This window comes from Crassostrea angulata, chromosome 3 (genome assembly GCF_025612915.1).
Source record: "Crassostrea angulata isolate pt1a10 chromosome 3, ASM2561291v2, whole genome shotgun sequence".
NCBI lineage: Eukaryota > Metazoa > Mollusca > Bivalvia > Ostreida > Ostreidae > Magallana > Magallana angulata.
In genome coordinates this window covers 2,063,979-2,086,318 of record NC_069113.1, presented here as the reverse complement: position 1 = coordinate 2,086,318, position 22,340 = coordinate 2,063,979, and the positions used below count along the sequence as shown (strand labels likewise).

General features: G+C 31.6%; 1 protein-coding gene across 1 annotated transcript in view; it reads right to left on the bottom strand.

Moving 5' to 3' along the window:
• The window catches only part of LOC128175251 (uncharacterized), a 51,921-nt gene that overhangs the window by 5,426 nt on the left and 24,155 nt on the right, over positions 1-22,340 (bottom strand). The window contains 34 exon segments of the mRNA XM_052840743.1: positions 1,087-1,230; positions 1,317-1,432; positions 1,546-1,568; positions 1,654-1,708; positions 1,710-1,878; positions 1,986-2,083; positions 2,331-2,368; positions 3,477-3,596; positions 3,718-3,846; positions 3,970-4,083; positions 4,329-4,375; positions 4,681-4,839; positions 5,941-6,041; positions 6,174-6,205; positions 6,612-6,725; positions 6,825-6,883; positions 7,047-7,217; positions 7,289-7,404; positions 8,980-9,002; positions 9,099-9,148; positions 9,238-9,399; positions 9,475-9,572; positions 9,666-9,703; positions 9,988-10,098; positions 10,311-10,418; positions 10,513-10,565; positions 10,709-10,840; positions 11,287-11,411; positions 12,957-12,967; positions 13,057-13,115; positions 15,232-15,423; positions 15,636-15,733; positions 21,228-21,256; positions 21,430-21,531. Of these exon segments, the coding sequence (XP_052696703.1) occupies positions 1,087-1,230; positions 1,317-1,432; positions 1,546-1,568; positions 1,654-1,708; positions 1,710-1,878; positions 1,986-2,083; positions 2,331-2,368; positions 3,477-3,596; positions 3,718-3,846; positions 3,970-4,083; positions 4,329-4,375; positions 4,681-4,839; positions 5,941-6,041; positions 6,174-6,205; positions 6,612-6,725; positions 6,825-6,883; positions 7,047-7,217; positions 7,289-7,404; positions 8,980-9,002; positions 9,099-9,148; positions 9,238-9,399; positions 9,475-9,572; positions 9,666-9,703; positions 9,988-10,098; positions 10,311-10,418; positions 10,513-10,565; positions 10,709-10,840; positions 11,287-11,411; positions 12,957-12,967; positions 13,057-13,115; positions 15,232-15,423; positions 15,636-15,733; positions 21,228-21,256; positions 21,430-21,531 (3,196 nt within the window).

Sequence of the window (22,340 nt, the reverse complement as noted above, 5' to 3'; positions counted from 1 at the left end):
TGGGGTACAATTTGTTATAGCGGTCCGGATTATTGAACTTGGTATACAATGTTTTCGTGGTACAGCTTATCTTTCAAACGATTCATACATTGCATGCTCAAAATTGCCTCAAGGATTATGAGTACTTTTCACTAGGAAATATTCGCCCTTGTTGTCAGTTGGCGAATTTAAGACTGAGCATTTTGAAATGTCTCAAAATATCTTTCTTTAATCAGAAACGTGTTTGTGCGAATTCGTGAGGGCACGAAACTGTTTGCAAGTGTAGAAGGGCGAAAATTACGCGGGGCGCCAATAACACAGTATACTGCCATTCCAAACATGTACTTTTACAAAATTTAACATACTTTTCCCGAAGTAATTAAGTAAACTATTTAAAAAGTAACCCAGTTTTGTAAAGTCTTTAAAACAAACAAATTGTCATAAAAAGTGAAGTGATAACAAGAAGCTTAAAGATCTTAAAGGTCACCTGAATACCATAATCCATACACAGGAAATCTCGTGTTAAATCAAGCTTCATACTGGAGTCTAAACCTTGATTTAAGAAGCCAAAATAAGTACAGTATGGTTATAGCCCTCCTTCCCCCTGAAATCTTACCCCAACAAATCTATAGTTTTAGTGAAAAACTTAAATAAAGTTTATGACTGGATATTGAAATAGTGTAAGAATACAGAGGGGATATATTTTCCCTATAATTTGTTTACTGTCTGCTTTTATATGTTTTCAACAATGAAATATCTTGAAAAGAATTTTATGTTATTCATAATACTAAAAATGCACTTCGCTAACAGAAGAACTTAAGATGCCTAGTAAACAGGTCTCACCTAACTCCTTCACCCATCCCAAGTGACCGGACAATAGAGTCCTCTACTAAAACGCACATTATTAATGTATGATGTGCGAGGCACGGCTACAGACGATTAAAAAAATTACAATAGGTCACCCTATTGACTCAGATGATCTAGTAAAAAATAATTTTTTGAAAAAGTATGAATGTGTGTATTTTAAAAAGTCAAAGACTTATTTACGAATTCGATATTTTTACCAAAAAGACAGGTTTTATATACAAAAACATAAAAGTAATATACCCCTCTAGGTAAAAACACATTGTAGCATTGGTATGCGTGTCCGCTTTCAATGAAATATCATATATGCATGGTGACATGGTTTGGTGTAGAGGTGGCATTACAAAAATCTCCAAATTCTTTTCGCTCTCAGATTTCAAAACTGGGCTGCAATAAAAAAGAAGTTAAAATACATTCTTATAGTAATTTAAATGTACATGTAGCAACAACCAATGGAGAAAGAAAGAGGTTACCAGCTTTGTTTTCTGTAGTCGTTTTCGGCCCATAGATTAAGGTGACAATAACTTCCAACCAAACATTGAAATAGGCTATCAGTCTCAAATGTTGGTTGTACAAAACGAGGTACATCCTAAAATAAAATATAAAATTGTTATTTCTATCGAAGCGTATCAATACAAGCTGTCATTGGGGATGGTTTGTTTGTTCTATAGTTTGTTTATGACAAATCACTTAATTACTTACTGTTAAATGTTTGTAATAGCTTCCTGTAAAAAAATCCTATATTCATTGATAAGACATATGCGTGTGGAAATTCAATTTGAACATCTGGAAAAATGAAAAATGCCTCACCATTTATAAAATTCACTTCAAAACATTTAACGGAGTAAATCAATGGAAGACAGTTACCAGGATTTATCAAGAGTATCTAGACAGATACGGGCGGATCCTAGGGATTTCTTGACGACCTCTGTTACCCCACGTGTAAAACATATACCTTCAGCAGATATTGTGTTTTCCAGTTTCAATTTTGTGATTTGTAGAGATGGATCATAATAGCCTAAAGCAACTCGAGGCCTATGATACAAGGAAATGAAATTACATAAATCAAATCACTAAGAACGCGTAACTTCAGCCTGAATCTTACATAGTATGATCTTTTTTTTAAACATTTATCTACTCACTTGTTAAAGATACTTTTGGTAAGAGTAAAAGGAATAAGGCATGGAAAATCAACATAGCATATGACTGACTTCGGGATAGCAACATCTGCAAACCTTGCCTAAAGTTTAAATAACAACCATGGGATTAAGCTACAAGGATTCAATAATCTTCGTGTAATTGTGATGTTTTGTAAATTGAAATAGTTGATGAAGCATGGAAATGTTTATATGCAAATTTTGTTCCTCTAATGTTTTAAAAACCACAATCGAAAGTTGTTACTTGAGCTTATAATGTAAGGTTTCAATGATATTAAATGAATATACTGTGACTCAAAAGTTTTGTTACGTTAAATTAAAGCAAGTTACCCCGGTTTTCATTGCGTTTCGCAGATTGTCGTTGGCTTCTGGAACAAGAAAAAAAAAATAACTAAAATAAATACATATATAGAAATGTTATGTTGTGCATGTACTATGCCTTTAAAAAATAGTTTGATGCAAAATGCACGAGCTGAATGCTGACTGTTGCATACTGATGTGTCTTCTTAAGTAGCTGTGGCGTTTGACTGTTACCATGTCCCTAAAATAATCATCTCAGCAAGTATTTGCTCTTTTAATTAATGTTTTAATTTTTTTTATTAAAATGCGGCAATATCACAATCGACAAACGTCTTTGGGGTTTTTTTTCTCAATAACTGAGGCACGCTTTCCTTTCCGAGGAAATTGTTTAGCAGACGGAATTTCTATGATTTTTTCCCCCGGGTGATTTCTTAATATAGCGTCATATAAAAATGCATTTTCATTATTCCAATGTTATAATTGATTTAAAAAAAGAAATATAATATGTTTATAATAATGTTTTTTGTATTTAATCCCGTCAACAATGAAGCATTTTGAAAAGAAGATTTTTTTTTAATTTTTGATGTAAAGAGTATGTGACAACGTTTGATGTATGTACAAACTACAACACTATTTTATTGGCTACTGTGGCGTACTCGGTAGCGTACTGGGCTTTTTGTTCTAATATATGTTTGTGGGCATTCTAAATCCAAAAATGAACTTTCCCAGCGACTTATGAACCACAGTCTTTATTCATTTTACTACCAAAGATGTAATACTGTGGAATCATTTAATTTCGTGGGGGCCAATTTTCGTGGATTGCGGGATTTTTGCTTATTCATGGGGATGTAATTTCGTGGATGCGTCGGTTTTCGGTTTAAGTAGGTAAACTAAATCTTTAATAATTAGTTTTCGTGGAGGATGTAAATTCGTGGGTGAGGGCTACCCACCAATACTACGAAAATTGAGCCACCTCGAATTCTAATGATTCCACAGTAGTTGTATAAATCTACTGTTCAATATACGTGTTATATGTGCGTTAAAGACGCTGCTACTTCAGAGAGACGTTCAGCGTATCACCAACTTTGTAACTTTGGGTCTTTTTTAATCATACGTGAGAGTTTATAAGGTACCGCTCGTGGGTTAAGCTAAGAAAACAAATATATAGATAAATACTCTCTGAGCAGTTGGTTCCTTTGAATCCTAGTCGACATACACATGACAAGGTTTGGCTCTTCGAGTGACAAGCAGCGTTGTTTCTGCAAAGTGATGAATTGCTGCACTTCTCTTGATATCCTGAAACCAGAATTTTAAAATGATATAAAAAAAATAGCTAATGTGAGCTCTTAGTACAAAACGATTTTTTTAACCATATTCAGGATATGATCATTACTTATAATATAATTTCAATAGTTACCAGCATCGACATCACATCTCACTCCTGTTTTTCCAGGAGGACACACGCATCTAAAGAACGATTCTGACCCAACAGGATCACAAGTTGAACCTTCGTGGCACGTGGCACTCGACGTACAGGGCCTGATCTCTATGAATTACGAGTAAACAAGGGTTAGAGGCAAATATTTGTCATGAATAATGCTGAATAGGTTACTTTTGAAACTAAACAGCTGTATTGTTTCATTTTCCCATGTAAATTTATTTGTCTTACTTATTTCACATAACTTTCCAGTGTAACCATGAGAACAAGAACAGGTAAATCCTGACTTTGCATTAAAAACCAAGCAGTGTCCACTGTGTAAGCAAGGAGAAGACTCGCACGGATCTTTAAAACCATAAGAAGAATCAATGGATTTTTTAAAATCGTACATTTGTCAATCATAATCTAAGCTTTGATTTATACATGCTTACTGTCGATACAAAGTGACAAAGATGAGTTCAGGCAAAAACCAGTTCACCTTTTGTAATGACAAAAAACCCAATGAAAAGTCAAAATTTTAAAGAAGTTTATGTAGGAAAGACTTGTATCTATTATTATTGATTTTAAAAAATCACCATACTCCTACTTACTTGCTTTCACTACCGTGATGAAGAGACATTTCTGAGTAAACGTTTTACTAACAATAAAAAGATAAATGTGGTACATTCATCTGAAGCACATTATAAGAGTTAAATGAACTTCTGTGGTATAAGGCTTTTTAATCAGTGTCATTATGTTTGTGTTTGTACTTCTTATTAAGTCTTACAATATGTGTGAAAATTTCAATTAAGCAATCCTTTTGAAAAAGGGGCCGTTACTCAGTTTAGATTATTAATAACGTTGATAATTATTATCATTATTCGAGTATTTAAGCGGAAAAAAAATGATACGGGTAAAAAAAAGAAGAAGCCAATATTGGAATTGATTTTGATTTAAACTCACCAGTCGATTGCCCTTAGACATATATATCTCCTTCCTAACCGCCTTGGTAGGACTGTAACATCACCTGATATTGCCTCAGTCATCCCGACTGTTTTGTTGCTGTAGCGAATTGTGACATTCTCTTCGCTATTAGGTGCGTTTTCAATTTTGGTAATACTCCTAATTGTAATGAAGATAAAATAATGAAACATTAAAATGATATTAATACTAGTGGCGTAAGTTATAATCATCAGTTGAGCATATATGTCGAGACTCGAGGAATCAATATTAATTTTTTCTCATTAGTCAGATACACCAACTTATCAATTGCAACGATAAATCATTTTATTATGAGGTGAAATAGGTGAACTTTTAAGTTTGAATTTTGATTTAAAATCAAACCCTACTGTGTCTACTTTCTTATTCCTCTTTTCCGTCAATATTACAAAATAACATCAAGATAATTGATTGTCAAAAAAATCCTTGAAATGTTGAATGCATTAAGTTTGGCCACAAATGTATTTTTAAAAATATATTAGCAAATTTCAACTTAAAATAAGTAAATTTTGTTAAAATTTGCTGTGGTTTTAACGATAATCAAGTCCTGAAGTACTGAATGACTCTTTTGGTGTGTCTTTTTGCATATTCTGTAGTAAAGACTGAATCTCTCTCTCTCTCTCTCTCTCTCTCTCTCTCTCTCTCATGCTTTTAATGTCGGCAAAGCGTCAGAGAGCGACCGAATTTTGTAAGCGACTTTAAACAAAAATATGTCTGTCTAGTAGAAAAAAATTCAACAGTTTGCAACAAGCGTTAGATATGTATTCAATCCCCATTTCTTCAACGCGCAGCAAAGTAGTTAATGGAAGTTCATGCGCATTGCATGTGTCCAAAAATGCATAGTCTTGTTTTTAAAATACGTTAATAATTAAAAAAAAACTAAAAAAAAAACCTAAAAAATATAGACAATTCTCTCAAAATTAAAAAAAAGAAACAAAATACCAACACTTTTTACAAAGCGTGGCTCTTCGTGTAACTATTTGGTATAGCGGAAGCTTTTACTTTGACGTTGTTTGGTTTTTTGTTTACTTTTGAAGTTGTGCTAATAGTAACATCGGCGATTTGCCTGCCTACAGCCTGGCTAATTAAAATGAATTGCTTTCATTGACGAAATTAAAATTTTCTTTGTATAATCGAGCTCATTTAAGATATTAGTTCAGCTGAGTTTAAAACGGTGAAATAAACAGCGAGGCTAACCACAATATGATCGGGATATTTCATTACCTGCAATTTGTAGTACTTGCAGATACACTGAAATTACACGGCTGATTTTCAACACATGTTAAGTATTCGCTCTGGGGGAAAATCAGAAAGTATGGACGAACCTAAAACAAAGAAATACATACATGTTAATATAATTATGTATTGATTCATGCTTTTATAATAAAACGTGGGATCTATAAAACTGTTTGACAACACAAGCGAAACAACAAAGTTAAAAAAAGAAAAAATCATACCAGTTTATAATCAACGGATAATTCAGTCGTTCCTGAAAAACAATAAATGTACGTAGGTTAAAACACAGAAGAATATGGTTTGTCCCTGTGATGTTTAATTTTACGTCTTTTTTAACTTTTCATTTACAGATTAATTACCAATATTTGATAAGATTTTTCTAGCGTCTCTTTAAACTTTTTTTTATCAAGCTGTTATTGCAACACTGATCGCCAAGGATAATGATATTGATAATCTGAATACAAGGGAAGGGGAGTGTTGAAATGGAGCATCAAGATGAAGTCAATCTCTTCAAGGTCATGGTTACAAAGAACATGAATTAAACTTCAATTCATGGGGTTCCTATTTCAATAATAGATAAATACAAAGTGTCTATCACAGAGACAATAAACGTTAAATTTGTTTCAGTTTCCAATTTAAAAAGGATAGAAAAAACTAACTTTGTGAACAATCATTTCCAAAAAATCCAGATCGACACATACATCGAGGTATAGAGGAACTTCTGTCGCAGATTCCGCCATTGTAGCAGAACTGTCCAGAGCAGGGTCCTTTTACTGGTCATATGAGATACAATAGCACTTTATATAACTGATGTTAATGTTAGAGCTTTCAAGAAGACTTCTTTTCAGTAAAGAGAATAATAATAAAGTAACCTGTTAATTTTGGAAGGACACGAACTGCATAACACCTTGTGTCTTTTAGGATTTGAGAGCTTAAAGAAATTAGACATACGAAAGGTTTAAAAAGTCTTTGTATGGCTATGTGTATACATGTATATAAAAAAGACAAGAAACTACCTGTTGTGTAGACTTTAGTAAGATTGCTCATAAATCACCAAAATTTGACATAATAACATTTAACAAAAAAAAACTTACTAGCGATATGGTATATTAGATGTGTCAGAGGACAAAGAGAAGCAAACATTAAGATCTGAGACGTTATGTATCAACATGAGGCTCTCATATACGCAGGGTTGATTGGTCGTATTCCGAAGCGGAAAGACATAAACTCCATCGTCAAAGATTTTGTTTACCTCCAATAGTGGACTGTAAATATCGCAAATCAAATATTGAATCAATAAAAAAATTGGTAGATCAAACACAATAATTAAACTCACCATTGTTTTACTCCGGCTTGATTTCGTGCCCATAAATTGACGTAACAAGGCTCATTTACAACACACTGTAACACTGTTGCATTTGGTGGCGTAGGGTCGACAAAATATGGATCTGACTATAAATATGTGAAAGTGAATTAATTTATACTTCGTCAAGTTTTGTTGACATGGAATATGATTATCTGAAATTCATTTCAAGAAATTGTATAATATTTTCCTATTTCAGTAGCTTGAGGGATTGCATCATTTGAAAATTAATTTCTAGTAGAATTATTTGGCAGATTTATATTTTAACTTTATCCTCTCTCTCTCTCTCTCTCTCTCTCTCTCTCTCTCTCTCTCTCTCTCTCTCTCTCTCTCTCTCTCTCTCTCTCTCTCTCTCTCTCTAATCATTTGTATTGATTTGAAGTGTTAAAACATTGGCAAGGTCGTTTTTAGTTATCTTATTATTTTGACATTGACTTAAAACCTTTTGGGCTTTTGTTAATTTTTTCTCATAAGTTGACAATATTCCTCTGAAATTGCAAATTGGGTCTTCATAAACTTTAGAAACAACGTCTACCTTAACTTTTTTTAAACCTCAAATTATTACATTTTCCTATCAATCTATGAGTCTTTAAGAACGGGTTTTACTCAGGATTTGAGCTCTCAAATTCGGATTGATATAAAGTTAACTGTCATGAGTTAAATTTGTTCTAAACACAGTTTTTAGTTTTAATGAAATGAATTATTATTGACAAAACATTTGAAAGTTTTACAAGATTATGGCTCAAACAGACTGTATTAAGACAGAAGAAATTCGGACTAAATTTTTCGATTTTGTTTTTATCCAAAATATAATTGGCAGTAGTAGAATATTAAAAGTTAAAATATTTTTCTTAGTCAACATAATTTTGCACATTTACTGTTAGTTTTTTCCTACCTTTTTCATTTAGATTATCGTATGGAACACACTGCAAAAATTTTGAAAAATTCTTAAAAAAAATATGACACCATATCTCAAAAGTTTGACCATTGGCCTCGTATAAAGGTAATGCCACCAAAATAAGATCACTATAATTAGTTAAATACATAAATTTTTTAGTATTATCATTATCTAAATTTTTTGATAAATTGAATAAAAAATGTGTAGGGGTTTGAAAACTGATTTAGGAAATTTGGACTGAAATATTTATAAAAATTATCGGTGAAAACCCAATGCCTTGTATTTATCGTGACACTGCCATTAAGAAACCATATTTAATTGTTAAAAGAGTTTAGCAGTTTGTATTATTTTCACAATTAAGGAATATCAATCAAAGTGTAAGATTTTTTAGGGATTTTTCTTAATCTTTTTAAAACTAATCAATGGCCATTAACTTAAAAAAGTAGGTCAATGACCTTTTTTTAAAAGTGAAAATATAACACTTCAATGAAAGGTCTATAGCACAAAATAGATGGTTTTTCATTATCATTAGTGAACTGTTTTCTATTCTGAGTTAACCTAATCCTTAAAATAAACTAAAAAAAATATCAAAATAATTTATAAATGTATAAACTGGAATATGATATCACATTTTAACGTCTCCTGATGGAAGCTATTACTTTGTGTCTTTTTTTTTTGGGAGGGGGGGACGGGGTGGGGTTACAACATTTTTAGTCATACTTTTTATATAGAGCAGCCTACAATCGTTTTAAATGATATACTTTACTTGTACTGTTTCCAAAACATTCCCTGTAACGAAAATAACAAACAAATTAGACGAGAACCCGCAGATGGAGATGTTGATCAAATTTCACAGTCCAAAATAAACAGGAGTATGATGTGTACCTGGTACGACATTTATCTGGAAGCAAATCTCATCCTCGATTTTAGCAGTTCTGATAATAGCAAAAAAAATGTATATCAATCATATTTCACATACTGACCTATAACATGAAAAATTAATTCGTGAAATAACGTAAATTACTTCGGATTAGCAATAGAATCCAGACATATTCTTTGAAGCCCCATTTGGTGACCAACCACTGTCACAGTTCCACGGACAATCCCATTGGTGTTTACTGATGGTTTGAGTTGGAGTGACTGAACATCTAACGTTTCGTTCGAGAATCCCAACACAATTGTAGGCCTAAAAGATTTGCTAATTATAATAGTTTCTGAAAGATGATCAAACCTTTTTTATAATTCAAAAACTTGTACGTACGCTGAATGTACATTTCGTGTGATGCTGATAGGCATTACACAGGGTGTATTGATGTAACATGGAATGCTCTCGAAGAGACCCAAATGTGTGAATTGTCCCTGTAATAAGGCAATATATATGCATTTGAAAAGCACACAGAATATGACGTTTTGAGACATAAACTACATTTACTTTTTATTGAAATATCTTACCCCGTTTTCGACCATGTCTGTTAGATTTCGATTGATTTCTGTAAATGTAATTATCTTCATGTAATTTTTGAAATTATTTTGTAATCTATATATAAAGTCATTGACCAATAGAGACTACGGACTGCAAGATCTTAGAAAAGATCAAATGACCTCTTCGGTATCAAAATTAAAACCGAACTTCAAGCAATTTTACATTCTCACAATATTTTTTTAAAGGTTTTTGTGGATACAAGAGTCATTTTTTAGTCATTGAAGCAAGAATCTTCCAAACTTAAATTTTTCTGTTTTCTTATATAAGAAGATCCTTACAACAAAAACTTACCAAAGGCACATGTTGGGCCCTCAAATCCCCCACGACATAAACAACTAGGCTTGCCATAATTTGAGACACACAGGGCGTTGTTATGACAAAAAACTTTACTCTCACAAATCCCTATTAAGATAAATATCTTACGTCGATGAAACCAATAAAACTTGACTATATTTACAAATTTAGATAAATAAAAATTTACTTTAAAATAGGGGGTTGTTTTTTTGTTGCTGTTTTGTTGGTTTTTTTTGTTGTTTTTTTTTTGTTTGTTTGTTTTTTTTTTTGTTTGCAGCAGCAGAAAAAATGTTACACGAAGACAAATAAAACATGGATACCCTTTTCACACCGTGCTCCCCAGAATCCTTCCCGACAATGGCACCGAACATTTCCGGTTGCATCGGTCTGACAGTATCCTTTATTCAAGCAATGGTCTTTCTCACATTCTTAATTTAAAGCAAGAAAAAAAAAACCTTTAATTAAAGTAAATTATCAGAAATTGACAATGCGGTTGTGGATCGATGCATCTTATCCACTTACGATCAAGAATATCGTTGGTGTATATTTGGTAACATCTAGATTCTCCGTGTGAACTGTTAAGATAAAACCAGTTCATCAATGCATTTATTGCCACTAAATTTTCATGAACAATTGTTAAATCAATCCATCAATGCATTTATTGCCACTAACTTTTCATAAACAATTGTTTTTAATTGATCCGATCAAGTATGATTACCAAATCATGAAGCATATTGTATTCGTTCCAACTGAAGACGTGTTTGTATGAACAACTTCATATCTACATAGTCCAGAAACGATTATTGGGTTGAAAACAGCAGTCCATGGGTCACTTGTGATCAAATCTGAACTAAAAATGAAAACATAATAAAAAAAATTATTTTTTTAAACGAATCCGTAATTTCAAATCTTCTGATGATTTTGGGGCGAATTTATAAAAAAAATTTCATTAAAAATGTGATAATATATGTAATTGTAAAATTCATTCATTCGATTTATATAATTAACTATCGAATAAAATGCCTCTTTTAATAATATTAGGTTTCAAAGTTTTCAGTTGGAAAACAACTTTTAACGGATGACAATAACGAAAATTATTTTCAGTAAATCGTGCGACCGAATATTTTATATACCAGCGTATTGTTTGACTCTCATGAACGCCATTTAATCACCTAAAAGACAGTTTAACAGTTAAAAGAAGCTTCAAAAGACAACCGATCATTCTAATTATGACATCTATATAGATGAAAAAATATAGTATCCTTGCTTCCTTCACGGTAAACATTCTAAAATTACCAGTTTCCATTCGTTGTTGCAGCATACATATAAAAATGGCAAGGATGCCATCTTTTGCAACCAATAACTGACTCTCTCGGAAGTGTTGGTATTGTAAAAGAACAGTTAGAATATAGTTGTGACATCTGTATTAATAAAAATTATGATATTAAATAATAAAAGGATGAAGATATATCAAAAACTGGAATGATTAAGGTACTGATTTTTATTTCATAACATGCAAACTAAAAAAATCCGAGAATTATGACAATCCTTCAATACAGGTATCTTAAAACCAACATTTAATAATTTGCAATTTCAAATTATATATAACTATTTTTGTTGAAAATGTTGAAAGAACGTTTCCTAAGAATAATTATGAAACGCATGCCATGTTATAAGACATTTTTTAAAGCTAGTTGTCAATAAATTATGTCCTTTCTTGCTAACTATTGTAAGCTTATTCCATGCGGACGTTGACTACATAGTCTCTAATTTAAGTACTTTGGAAAAATATAACACGCTGCTAAAAATTAAAACTTAAAAAATATACCATGATATGAAAATGATTATCACTATCTACTCCAGTGCATGGTTTGCAGGTGTTTGATAATTAAGCAATACCACACAAGGACACGCTTTGCAATGATCAAAGATTTTTGAGTTATGTACATTGCCGATCAGACCCAGCCTAACACCAGAGTAAACCCCAACTAAACCCCACGCTTACTTTCTCAGTTTACTTTGGGTTTACTCTGGGTTTCCTTTTTGAAAATGTGGGTCCACTTAGGGTTTACTTTGGGTTTACCCGGTGTTTACTTTGGGTTTACTCGAGAACTGCTTTCGTGTTCAACTGTACACACTGAAGTGTGAAGCAAACCTGTATTTTATCTTGCAATCTTACTTCCTGTAATTCCTGCCCCGTGTACATTCCAAAAACACATGTAGCATCTGCTTTCAGGGGTATACTTCTGATTGGGGTCCACTCTCTGTGTCCACTCTGGGTTTACTTTGGGTTTACTTTGGATTTACTCTGGGTCCACTCTAGTAAACCCGAAGTAAACCCAGAGTAAACACAGAAAGTAAACCCAGGGTTTAGTTGGGGTTTACTCTCTGTTAGGTCGGGTCTGATCGGTAGTGTATGTCTAGATATCAGTCTGCTTTCTTCATTTTTTTTATATCCCTTACCGTGCAGTGGTTGTAATATTTTTCTCAAAACGCGTTTGTATGAAACTTCTAATATCTGAATGCACTGAGGCATGAAATGTACCCTTGTCGTTATATAAGAGGTAAGCGAAACGATAAAATTCAAAAACTATTATTACTATAGTCGGATGAAAGGAGAAATAATGCGTATTATTGAATTAATTTATGGCAAAAATAAAAGAAAACACTGCTGAGTTAAATTGAAAAGTTTATGAATAGGTTTCTGGGTAATAGTAAAAAAGTCAAGGTAGTGTTTCTTGCATTTGTCTTTAAGATTTTAATAAAATTACATTTGAATCTTTAAATTCCGTTAAAAATTACAATACCTTGTTAGTTAACAATCTTGTATGAAGTTTCATTGTCTTATAAAAAAAAATCCTTCTAGAATGGGCAACAGGTTTGCTAAATTATGAATTAGCGGTACAGCGATCAGGGCTTATAAATCCAAAAATATAATTTTGAGATATAAAACATGCAGTACTTACATGATGTGTCCCTAAAAAGCAAATCAGCAGAAAAAGTAATAATGCTTAAACTTATCCTGACAGGATAAATACAATTTCGAAAAGTATTTGCTTTTCTTACTTGATGGAACTCCTCTATCTACGACGTGAAAACACTGTCTATCGATTATGTCTTGAGGTCTATAATAAAAATTTTGACGGCTGTTAAACAAAAAATTACCATACTAAATATCATCCCAGATAAGTAAAAATCATTAATCATCTGGCGTACGTTTTCAAAATCATTTATATTGTGAATGTATTGTGCGTATAATACAATTTACTACATTTATTGTCGATAATAAAGATTACCACGACCTTTACTGCCCCTTAATACTTACCGTGTACCTTTGCAATAATTAAAATTCATAACTTCATAAATAATACATAAACTACAAATGCCCATAGACACTGACAGTCATTTGAGTACCATATCTCTCAGATGGATCTGTAAAGAGTGTCTTGTTTGCATTTTAAGCTTCATTTTGGAGTCTAAACCGTAATCTGAGACCCCTGTGACTCTTATCCCTGCTTTATCATTTGATGTTTGAAAAACATTGATTCATGAAATTGAGGAGTAAGAGTCGTAGGAATACCCCAATAACTCAAGTGACCTAATAAAAAGTACGTGTATACTTTTTGGCCATATTTGTGACCTTAAAAAAACCCCTGAAATCCCGCCCCATGGTCAGTGAATTTTATAATTAAACAAGGGGGAATTACAAACTTGATAACAAATGCATTTTATCACTAACGACTGTAAAAGTATCTAAGAATATATATTCTAAAAATTAGAATTTTATATTTACTTAAACAAAAAAAGAAAAAGTTATGAAAATCCTCATTTATATTTTCTATTTCGAAGAATATATATAATCAAATAAATCTCAGAGTTGAGTCTGTAAAGTAATACACATTCGAAAAAAATTTAAGGTAATTGTTCATTTGTACAGAAAAAAAAGATTAACAATTATGGGCACAATCCCTATTAGAGTGAATTTCCAATTCTCTATATCCAGTAATTGCATAATTTGTTTACTTAAAACACGACAATTTGTTTAACAAATATAAAAAAGTTGGGTGGCCCCATCTCTCAAATAAGAGCCCTTTGTTGCGTTGGGGAAATTTCGAATGAGTAAATAAAGGTCATTCTGAGAATACGATCTCATTTATATAACAAAGAAACTTCAAAATTGTTTGTTTTGGGTGGAACACATTGCTGAACTTTTCTCTGTAGAACATCCCAGACATGCTTTATAGTATTAAGGTCTAGGGACTTCGAAGACCGTCCAGTTTTCTTGATAGTCTCCGCATCACGGTTCTGACTCATGATGTTTGCTCTATGTGGCCTAACGTAATCAGTCATTAGAACAAATTTGAACCAATGATGTTGACAAATGGTCTTACGATTGCGTGGAGAATCTCTTCTTAACATTTGATACTTGTCAGTGATCAAATTCTGATGACGTACAAATCTGTCGACCCTAAAAATTGAACTGCCACTTTACACCATAAACGAATTTTCACTTCAACGATAATCACATAGGGGTCACTAAAAAGCTCACATTCCTCTTTCTCCACACTTGGTGCCTTCCATCATTTAAATATACACAGAATTGGTTTCGCTTGTGCAGAATAAAGATCTAAAGTGACGGATTTGTAAAATTGCAAACTTCTCTTATTCTGTGGTCTGCAGAAAATTGGGTGTATCACTAGCCGTCTTGCTTTTAAGTTAGCTTCATGAAGTAAATATTTTTATATTCTTGCAAGTTTGATTAGAAAATTTTACTTCACGCGCGTTGCCAACGTCATTTTTTTGGCAACAGCCAGGTCAAACAGGTCAAAATGAAAATCTGTCAATGTGACAGCAAACCGGGTTTTCTTTTATGTGAACTATATCCATAATCCCATGTCAACCCGTATCTTGGAAAATTGGGTACCTTATATGCAATATTTTGCAAAAAAATGACTCAGTTCAAAAGCTGGTAATTTTTTGATAAATAATCCGAAATCAAAATCCTAGCAATATGCACACCTCTGATATATGTACAACTGATCTGCAAAAGAACATTTTCCTACCTCGAAAACTGTTTTTAGAAGAATTTAAACGTAAAATTGTTAACCGACGACGAAGGACGATGGACGAAGATTGATAACAGTAGGTCATCCGAGTGACCCACAAACTAAAACATGGTTTGTTCTCAAAACTGTTGTAGAACTTACACAAGTACATGTGAACGATAAAATGAATACTTACGTGGTATTTGTGGCAACGTTTAGACAAAGATCATATTCTTGATATTTTGGATTGTCGACTTCGTTGTTTGAAATCACAATTGTTGATTGGTAAATACCATTAGTATTGTTTTCTGATGTCAAAACAGTAATGCCACGATAAAGTGATTTGTAAATGTTCATTTCGCTAAAATAAGACACCTTTGGAGTAGATCTGAAATTGTCAAAAACATAGTAATATATAAAAAAAAAACCTACAGTTTTTATTCTCGTGCAGAAAAAAAACTATGTTGTGAAGATGTAAAATTCGATAGAAACAATTATTTTTACTTATCTTTACTTTAGAAAGTAATTAATTCTAATCAATTAAGGATAAACAGATAACATTGCTTTTAATGATATTCCCTTTAAAATATGAAACCTTACTCTGAAAAAACATAAACCGGGAATTCACAAGTTCTGTCATAGAAATCACATGTTATTACAGACCCTACGGATAATGTCGGTGCTGCAAAATAGGGAATCTACAAAAGGAATAAAATAATTAATTGTCATTTACCATAAATGTGCATTTGTTGTTTTTATTTTTTATTTTTTTCAAAATCAATCCTATTAAGATATTACTTTTTAACCTTCTTGGTTAAAATACATGTACTTTTAAAATACAATAAACATTTCAGAATACATTTAATTTGCTGCAGTTCAAGCTTAGTGTGGGTTTTGTCGCTGTAAAATATATCGCTTCATGTTAAAACTTTACATTTCTAAATATACTGTATTCACATAGTACAATCTAACTGAAATGCCGTTTTAAAACTTACAGCATAGTAAAACAATCCAGGTTCAAAACAATTTGTTATTATATTTGGCAAGACTGTTGCACAAACTTGTTGATAATAAGTCATTCTTATATTGACATTGTGCATACACAACACTAAACATACCATATACGTGTATATGAAATAAGCAATCTGCAACCGACCCTTTGAGTCACATATTTGAAAATGTTTGAATACTTCATACGTTTAATAATGGACAACGATAGGTGGCAACTTCAAAAACAAATGTAATTTTAGAAACTTTGGTAGGTAGAGTTTTATTTTTAATACAACCGGTTGTAAAAAGAAAATCATTAATCGTTTTTTCAATAATAAAGTAAATGTTGGTAATTATCAAAGTGCTGAATATTAAACATAAAGAAAAATTTCTGAGTAAGACTTTCATTCAAAGTGCAATGTAAAAAAAAGGGGGGTTTCATCTTGAACGGTCCGTTATTTGTTCCCTACATAATTATAATACGGTTTTTCCTCTAGAATTGAATGACATATAGTTTAAGCGTGTAATTAGGTTTAACTTAAGTTCCAGATTTGATTCTCCTTGACGACTACAGATAAAGAGACCTAAATATTTACCTTTTTTTATAAACAGATTGTTAAAGAATTATGTTCTGTTGTACAATATCATTGTTTTATTATAGATCCTCTGATAAAAGAGGTGATTATCTAACATATATATTAATTTTGTTTTTGGGATATTCCCCTGGTTTTAAACTTGAAAGTTTTTTTTCAAATGGTTTTCTAGGCATTCATTAAAATTTTTATGTTTATCATTTGCCTTATTACTACTTTTATAAAAGGGACCCGTTCCATTCATCTTTTTTTAGTCACATAATCAATATTAAATTCATAAATAAAGATACCAACTCTTTATAAAAAAAAACCCTCTTTTTGACAAACCTCAAATAATCCCCGTCTTAACCTTATCAACGAAATTGAATTTGTCTAAAGAACATAACATGATAATAATTAAAATCAAAGTACTAAAGAACTGACGGGATTTGATTTTGTCAATGTTTATTTATCTTAAAATCAATGATATGTTATTTTGCATGATAGGACATGTAGTTTCCAATTTGAATTACGCACATTTTTATAATATGAATTTTTGGACTTTTTCGACAAGAATGTCGAGAAACCCCCATATGAATCATGTTAAATAATATTTAAAGATAAAATTAATTCAATCAAACTATGTATCAGTAATAAAAATATTTCTCGAAAATTGTATGGATCCAAGCAATATCAGTCTCGTTCAACCAAACGCTCGGCGAACACCATAAATCTCCGACAAGGATTTACGGAGACAGCCGAGCGTCGAGTTGAACAAGACTATATTGAACTCTGGCGTAGGAATACATACGACTACAAAAAATATTTAAATTATTCGTATCATTTTAAATCTGACTATTTTTAAGGTATTTATAAATAAGTTTCGTTGAAAAACAATTCTTTAGCATACATTACATCAAATTTATCAATTGTTTTCAAGAACTAAGTCTTGTCAGCAGCAATGATTTGTGCTGAGGTCCAAACATTGTTTCATTATCGGTGTGTCTGAGTAACTGCATAGGAGAGTTGATTAAAATCAACTCCCAAAAACTAAACAAGAGTCCTCTTGGCCACATCGCTCATCAGAGCAACGATGGTTCATTACTTGAGTGTTTACGTGAGTGGTTACCATTTACCTGCAAAATTTTTTATTGGAGTATTGATATTTATGAAACCTGTTATTTTATGAAACCTGTTATTTTCATTTTTCGGCATTTATAAGATTAAGTGAAAAATATATATATCTAAAAAAATATTTTTGGGATCTATGAATATGCCATGCCAATGAGATGAATTCATGTAATAAGCTGTTATCACACATTTAAAAGAGGACAGAGGGTCGCCAGATAGTCTAGAAGCCAGTACGAAGTGTTTGAACTCTGTGGCAAAAGTCGCTAAGGCCACATTCATAAACTTAAATAGTCTTACCAATTTATAAAAGATTGTTGTCAAAGAGCTATTCGATGTATTGACAGGGATACCACTCTTTTGTACTACGGACCACCCATTATTTTCATCATCATTAAATAACAACAAATGACTTCAAACCAAGTTAATTGTCTTCATTATTTTCTTAAAAACAAGGATAATGTAGATATATTTTCATAATTATATTTACCAGAACTGTGGAAACTGTTTAACATACGTCTTTATTATATACTCGTTTGCAAACCATCAAATTGTGGATTGGATATTTCATATAATTCATCAAATTAGAATATGTTCAAGAAAGTACGTATACCACATCATTCTTTTAATTTTTCTGTACAAGTATTTAATGTTAAGTAAGATGTTTTTTATAATCAACCAAATTAGCGTTCGTTATAGAGTGATGAACAAAATACAGAGCTACCTATTCTGCTAGGCTTGAGTCATGCTTTTGTTCAGATGAGTTTATTACAATAATCTTTAGATTTTTAAACTTGATATTTCCTATTTAAATTTAAAATACTAGACTTTGACCCGTGCGTGCACGGGTTGACATTGCATATGATATCGGACATTTAAGAAATAGATATATCGACACACCGTGCATTGTTGATATTTACATAACCAAGCTTTAAGCCTACAATAATGCAATTATTTTCACTACACTCTGCTGAGTTGGAATAATCTAACTGTGTCTTGGGAAAGACTTTCACTACAGTTAAAATGCCTACAATATACCCGTAATGTAGCAGAAAATTGCAGAATTGCTCCAAAACGATTTTGGAGAAAATTAATAATGTTGCATTGAAAATCACATTCAAATTGTTCATAACAAACCATTTTGAAGCTGTAAATACTTTTCTTCGAAAAGTTTAATTCTTTAATTGCGAATTCAACATTTTTTCAACAACGTTTTTACACACCATGTTGACATTTGAAACTCTCGGGATTTATATAGTAAATGCACTGTGTTAGAGTTGTCTCCCGTCTTTTCTTTGAACAGAAAAAAAATTCCAATGAAAATTTACACGCATTTCTTTTATCGTTTCTGAGTTATCCATGCAATATGCAAATGTGGTATTGTGGAAACATCAAATAAAGAGCCTCCCGTGATTTCACATGAATGTACTGGGCATTTGCAAGATTGTAATATCCAAAAAATTCAGATGATTTCCGGAAATTTTTGAGGAATTTTCGTTAATTATTAATTAGCGAAGCTTGATAGAGAAAAAATAAAAACAAATTGGTAATCTTCAAGTACCAATAAAGTTTAAAATATATATAACAAAAGACTGAACTCTTCCGATTTATCGGTATTAAAGCTAAAAAATTCGAGTCTATTATTTTAATATAGTAGTATAGATTCACGAACAAAAACCTGGTCTTAGCTCTGCGTTCAAACATAGAATTGTGAACAAATTGTAAACACAAAGCTCTGTATCTTGCTTATAATTTGAAGCTTGACACTCAAGTCTGGTAAGTAAATAGAAAATTGTGAAAAAAAGGAAAAAAACGCACAAGAACAAATAAACAGCACAACTTATTCTAAAAACAAGTTGCTGTCCTTTAAAAAAGGACTACAATACGTGGAATATTTGCACGTGTTTCCAACGAAAACGTGATAAGATTATCAGAGATTCCACCCACTCTAGCCTCCTGCTTTTAACCACTAAATGTGTACGTTGTTTACGTATATAGCCCAGACCTTTTATCTCAGAATTAAAAGGCTTCATACTACCTAAATAATCATGATCTATCTATTAATGAAGTGTGCATGTATAGTATCAAGCATTCAGTGAATTCTACTATTTGCTCACACATTACGATTCGCACTACTTCGTTAACTATGCAGGAACAGTTTTGTGTAAATTAAAAATTTCATATTTTTATGCATTTTTCTTGAGATTTAAACTTTTATACAGTGACATAATTATTCAATCATACTTAAATGCTTAAAAAATTTTAATCGGTAAGTACTCTAGCCTCGCCTACTATAAAGGTAAAGTTAAGTTACATGTGTATTCGGAAAACAAAAACAATACATTGCAAATTATGCTATTTGATGCATGTTGTAGTTTCGGCATAACATTAACTTATTTAATGATACTGACAGTTCATATCACATGCTGATCATTTCTTTAAAAGGAATACTTTGTTTCTGTACTGTTAACCGACAACTTTACAATTACAGCGCCTTTGAACTTATGGCACGGAATCCCGATCTCGATTTAGATAAACGTGTGCTAGCCTGGTTCCCTGAGCTACCCATTACGCACAGGAACCAGGCTAGCTCATGCGCAGGTTGCATTTTCCCCATAGCATCCGGTTTAACCTCGCTTATATATTTTCTGCGTGGACCTCAGGGTCCACGCAATTATTCATACATGTAATGTTAAACATCTTAATAAAACATATTGCATTATTCAACCAATGCATAGATATCATACCGAATAACGAATTGATTAAATTGTCTCTTAATATGATGTAAAAGCATTCAGTTGCCCAATTAACCAAATATTATGTTTGATTCGATACGTAAATTCTAATAGGCAGGCAATCGTTAACAAGCATAATTAATGAAAATGATACGGAAATATAATCAAACTATACCACCGTAACGATTGAAAACGCAACGCATTGAAATATTTAACTTGAATTTGTTTCACAAAATTGGCACAAGTATATCTTGCATGTTACTTTTCAAAATTATATTCGCAAGTGAGCTGTTGCACAACAAACATATTGATCTTAGTCAGATTGACCCTTTAACATGCATCCAAAATGGCTGCTTCAAAAAAGAGCCTCGTTTTCGCGATATGGAATAACGATCCCGAAGTTATAAACTGATTTAATCCCTCCCCCCCCCCTTTATTATTATTTTTCTATTTAGCTCAAATTTGACAATGAATTAGCACTTTATCTCATCTATACCTCTTTTTTACAGTTTCGAGTTCTTTTTTTTTACTCTAAATACAAACTGGCCTATTATTTCTGCAATTTATATTTTGTGCCAAATTTGGGTGAAATTGGCCAAGTGGTTTAAGAAAAAGAAGTTCGAAATGGGAACAGTTATAGACAGACGGATAGCGGACGAACAAACGGACGACGGACAAAATACGATAAGAAAAGCTTATTTGAGCTTGCAGCTAAAACTACTTTGCATTTCTTTAAAAAGGGTATTTCAAATAAAACATATACTCACAATGCTGCTATTAGATTTGACTGTATTATCTACGAAAATATGTTTTAACATCAATCAACTTTTATAATATTGTAAGAAATGTATAATAATTGTAATACAAATCCCATTACCCAATTCTTAAGCTATGTTAAACTACATTTGTATAATCACTGTAAGTTAAATGTTCTCAATTGAAACGTTAACAAAAATTAATAAAACTTACTTGACATGCATGTCTCATTATATAGAGACCACAAAGCACAAACACAGTTATTTCTCAAACAAACTGTTGCTTCGCTCTTCAAACAAGTTTGGGGGCATTGCTCTATAAAACACAATAGACACCTCTAAATGCATATACTTATGTAATATCATCTATCTTACTATTTATGTCTCAACAAATATATCAGCATATTTATAAATATATAATTTATTCATCTACAAATCTTTAAATTAATTATATACAAGTATCTATTCATTTAATTATCTACCATCTTTTTAACTGCATATTTTCTGTCTCAATCTGTTCTGTACATTTGTTGAGTTCGAACACCGTTAGCGCAAAATAATATATAGCTTTGGTTTTTATCCTTTACTTAATCTATATAAATCATTGTAAAACGTAAGATTAAAGCTCATATAAAACGAATTGATTGACATAGAGAAATGAGTTTGTGATATAAAAACAAAATCTTAATCTTAAATAATAACCATTTCATGATTAAAAGAATTAACAATATTTAATTAACTTTATTTTCATAAGTTTTTTGGCATTATTCTTTTAATTTATAAAGCAAAAAGTTTAGCTTAAAAAAGATATGTTCTTCAAAACTTTATTAGAATTTGATTCAGTAGTATTCGATTTGACTTATTAAAAAACGCATACTTTTTAAAATAACCCGAACAAACGATGTTGAAAGGTTCATATATAAACAAAGTACTGAAGAACTGACGGGAGTTGATTTTGTCGATTTTTATTTATTTTAAAATCAATGATATGTTATTTTGCATGACAAGTACATGTAGTTTCTAATTTGAATTATGCACATTTTTATATGAATTTTTGGGCTTTTTCAAGAAGAATGTCGAGAAACCTCCATATGAATCATGTTAAAAAATATCTAAAGATAAAAT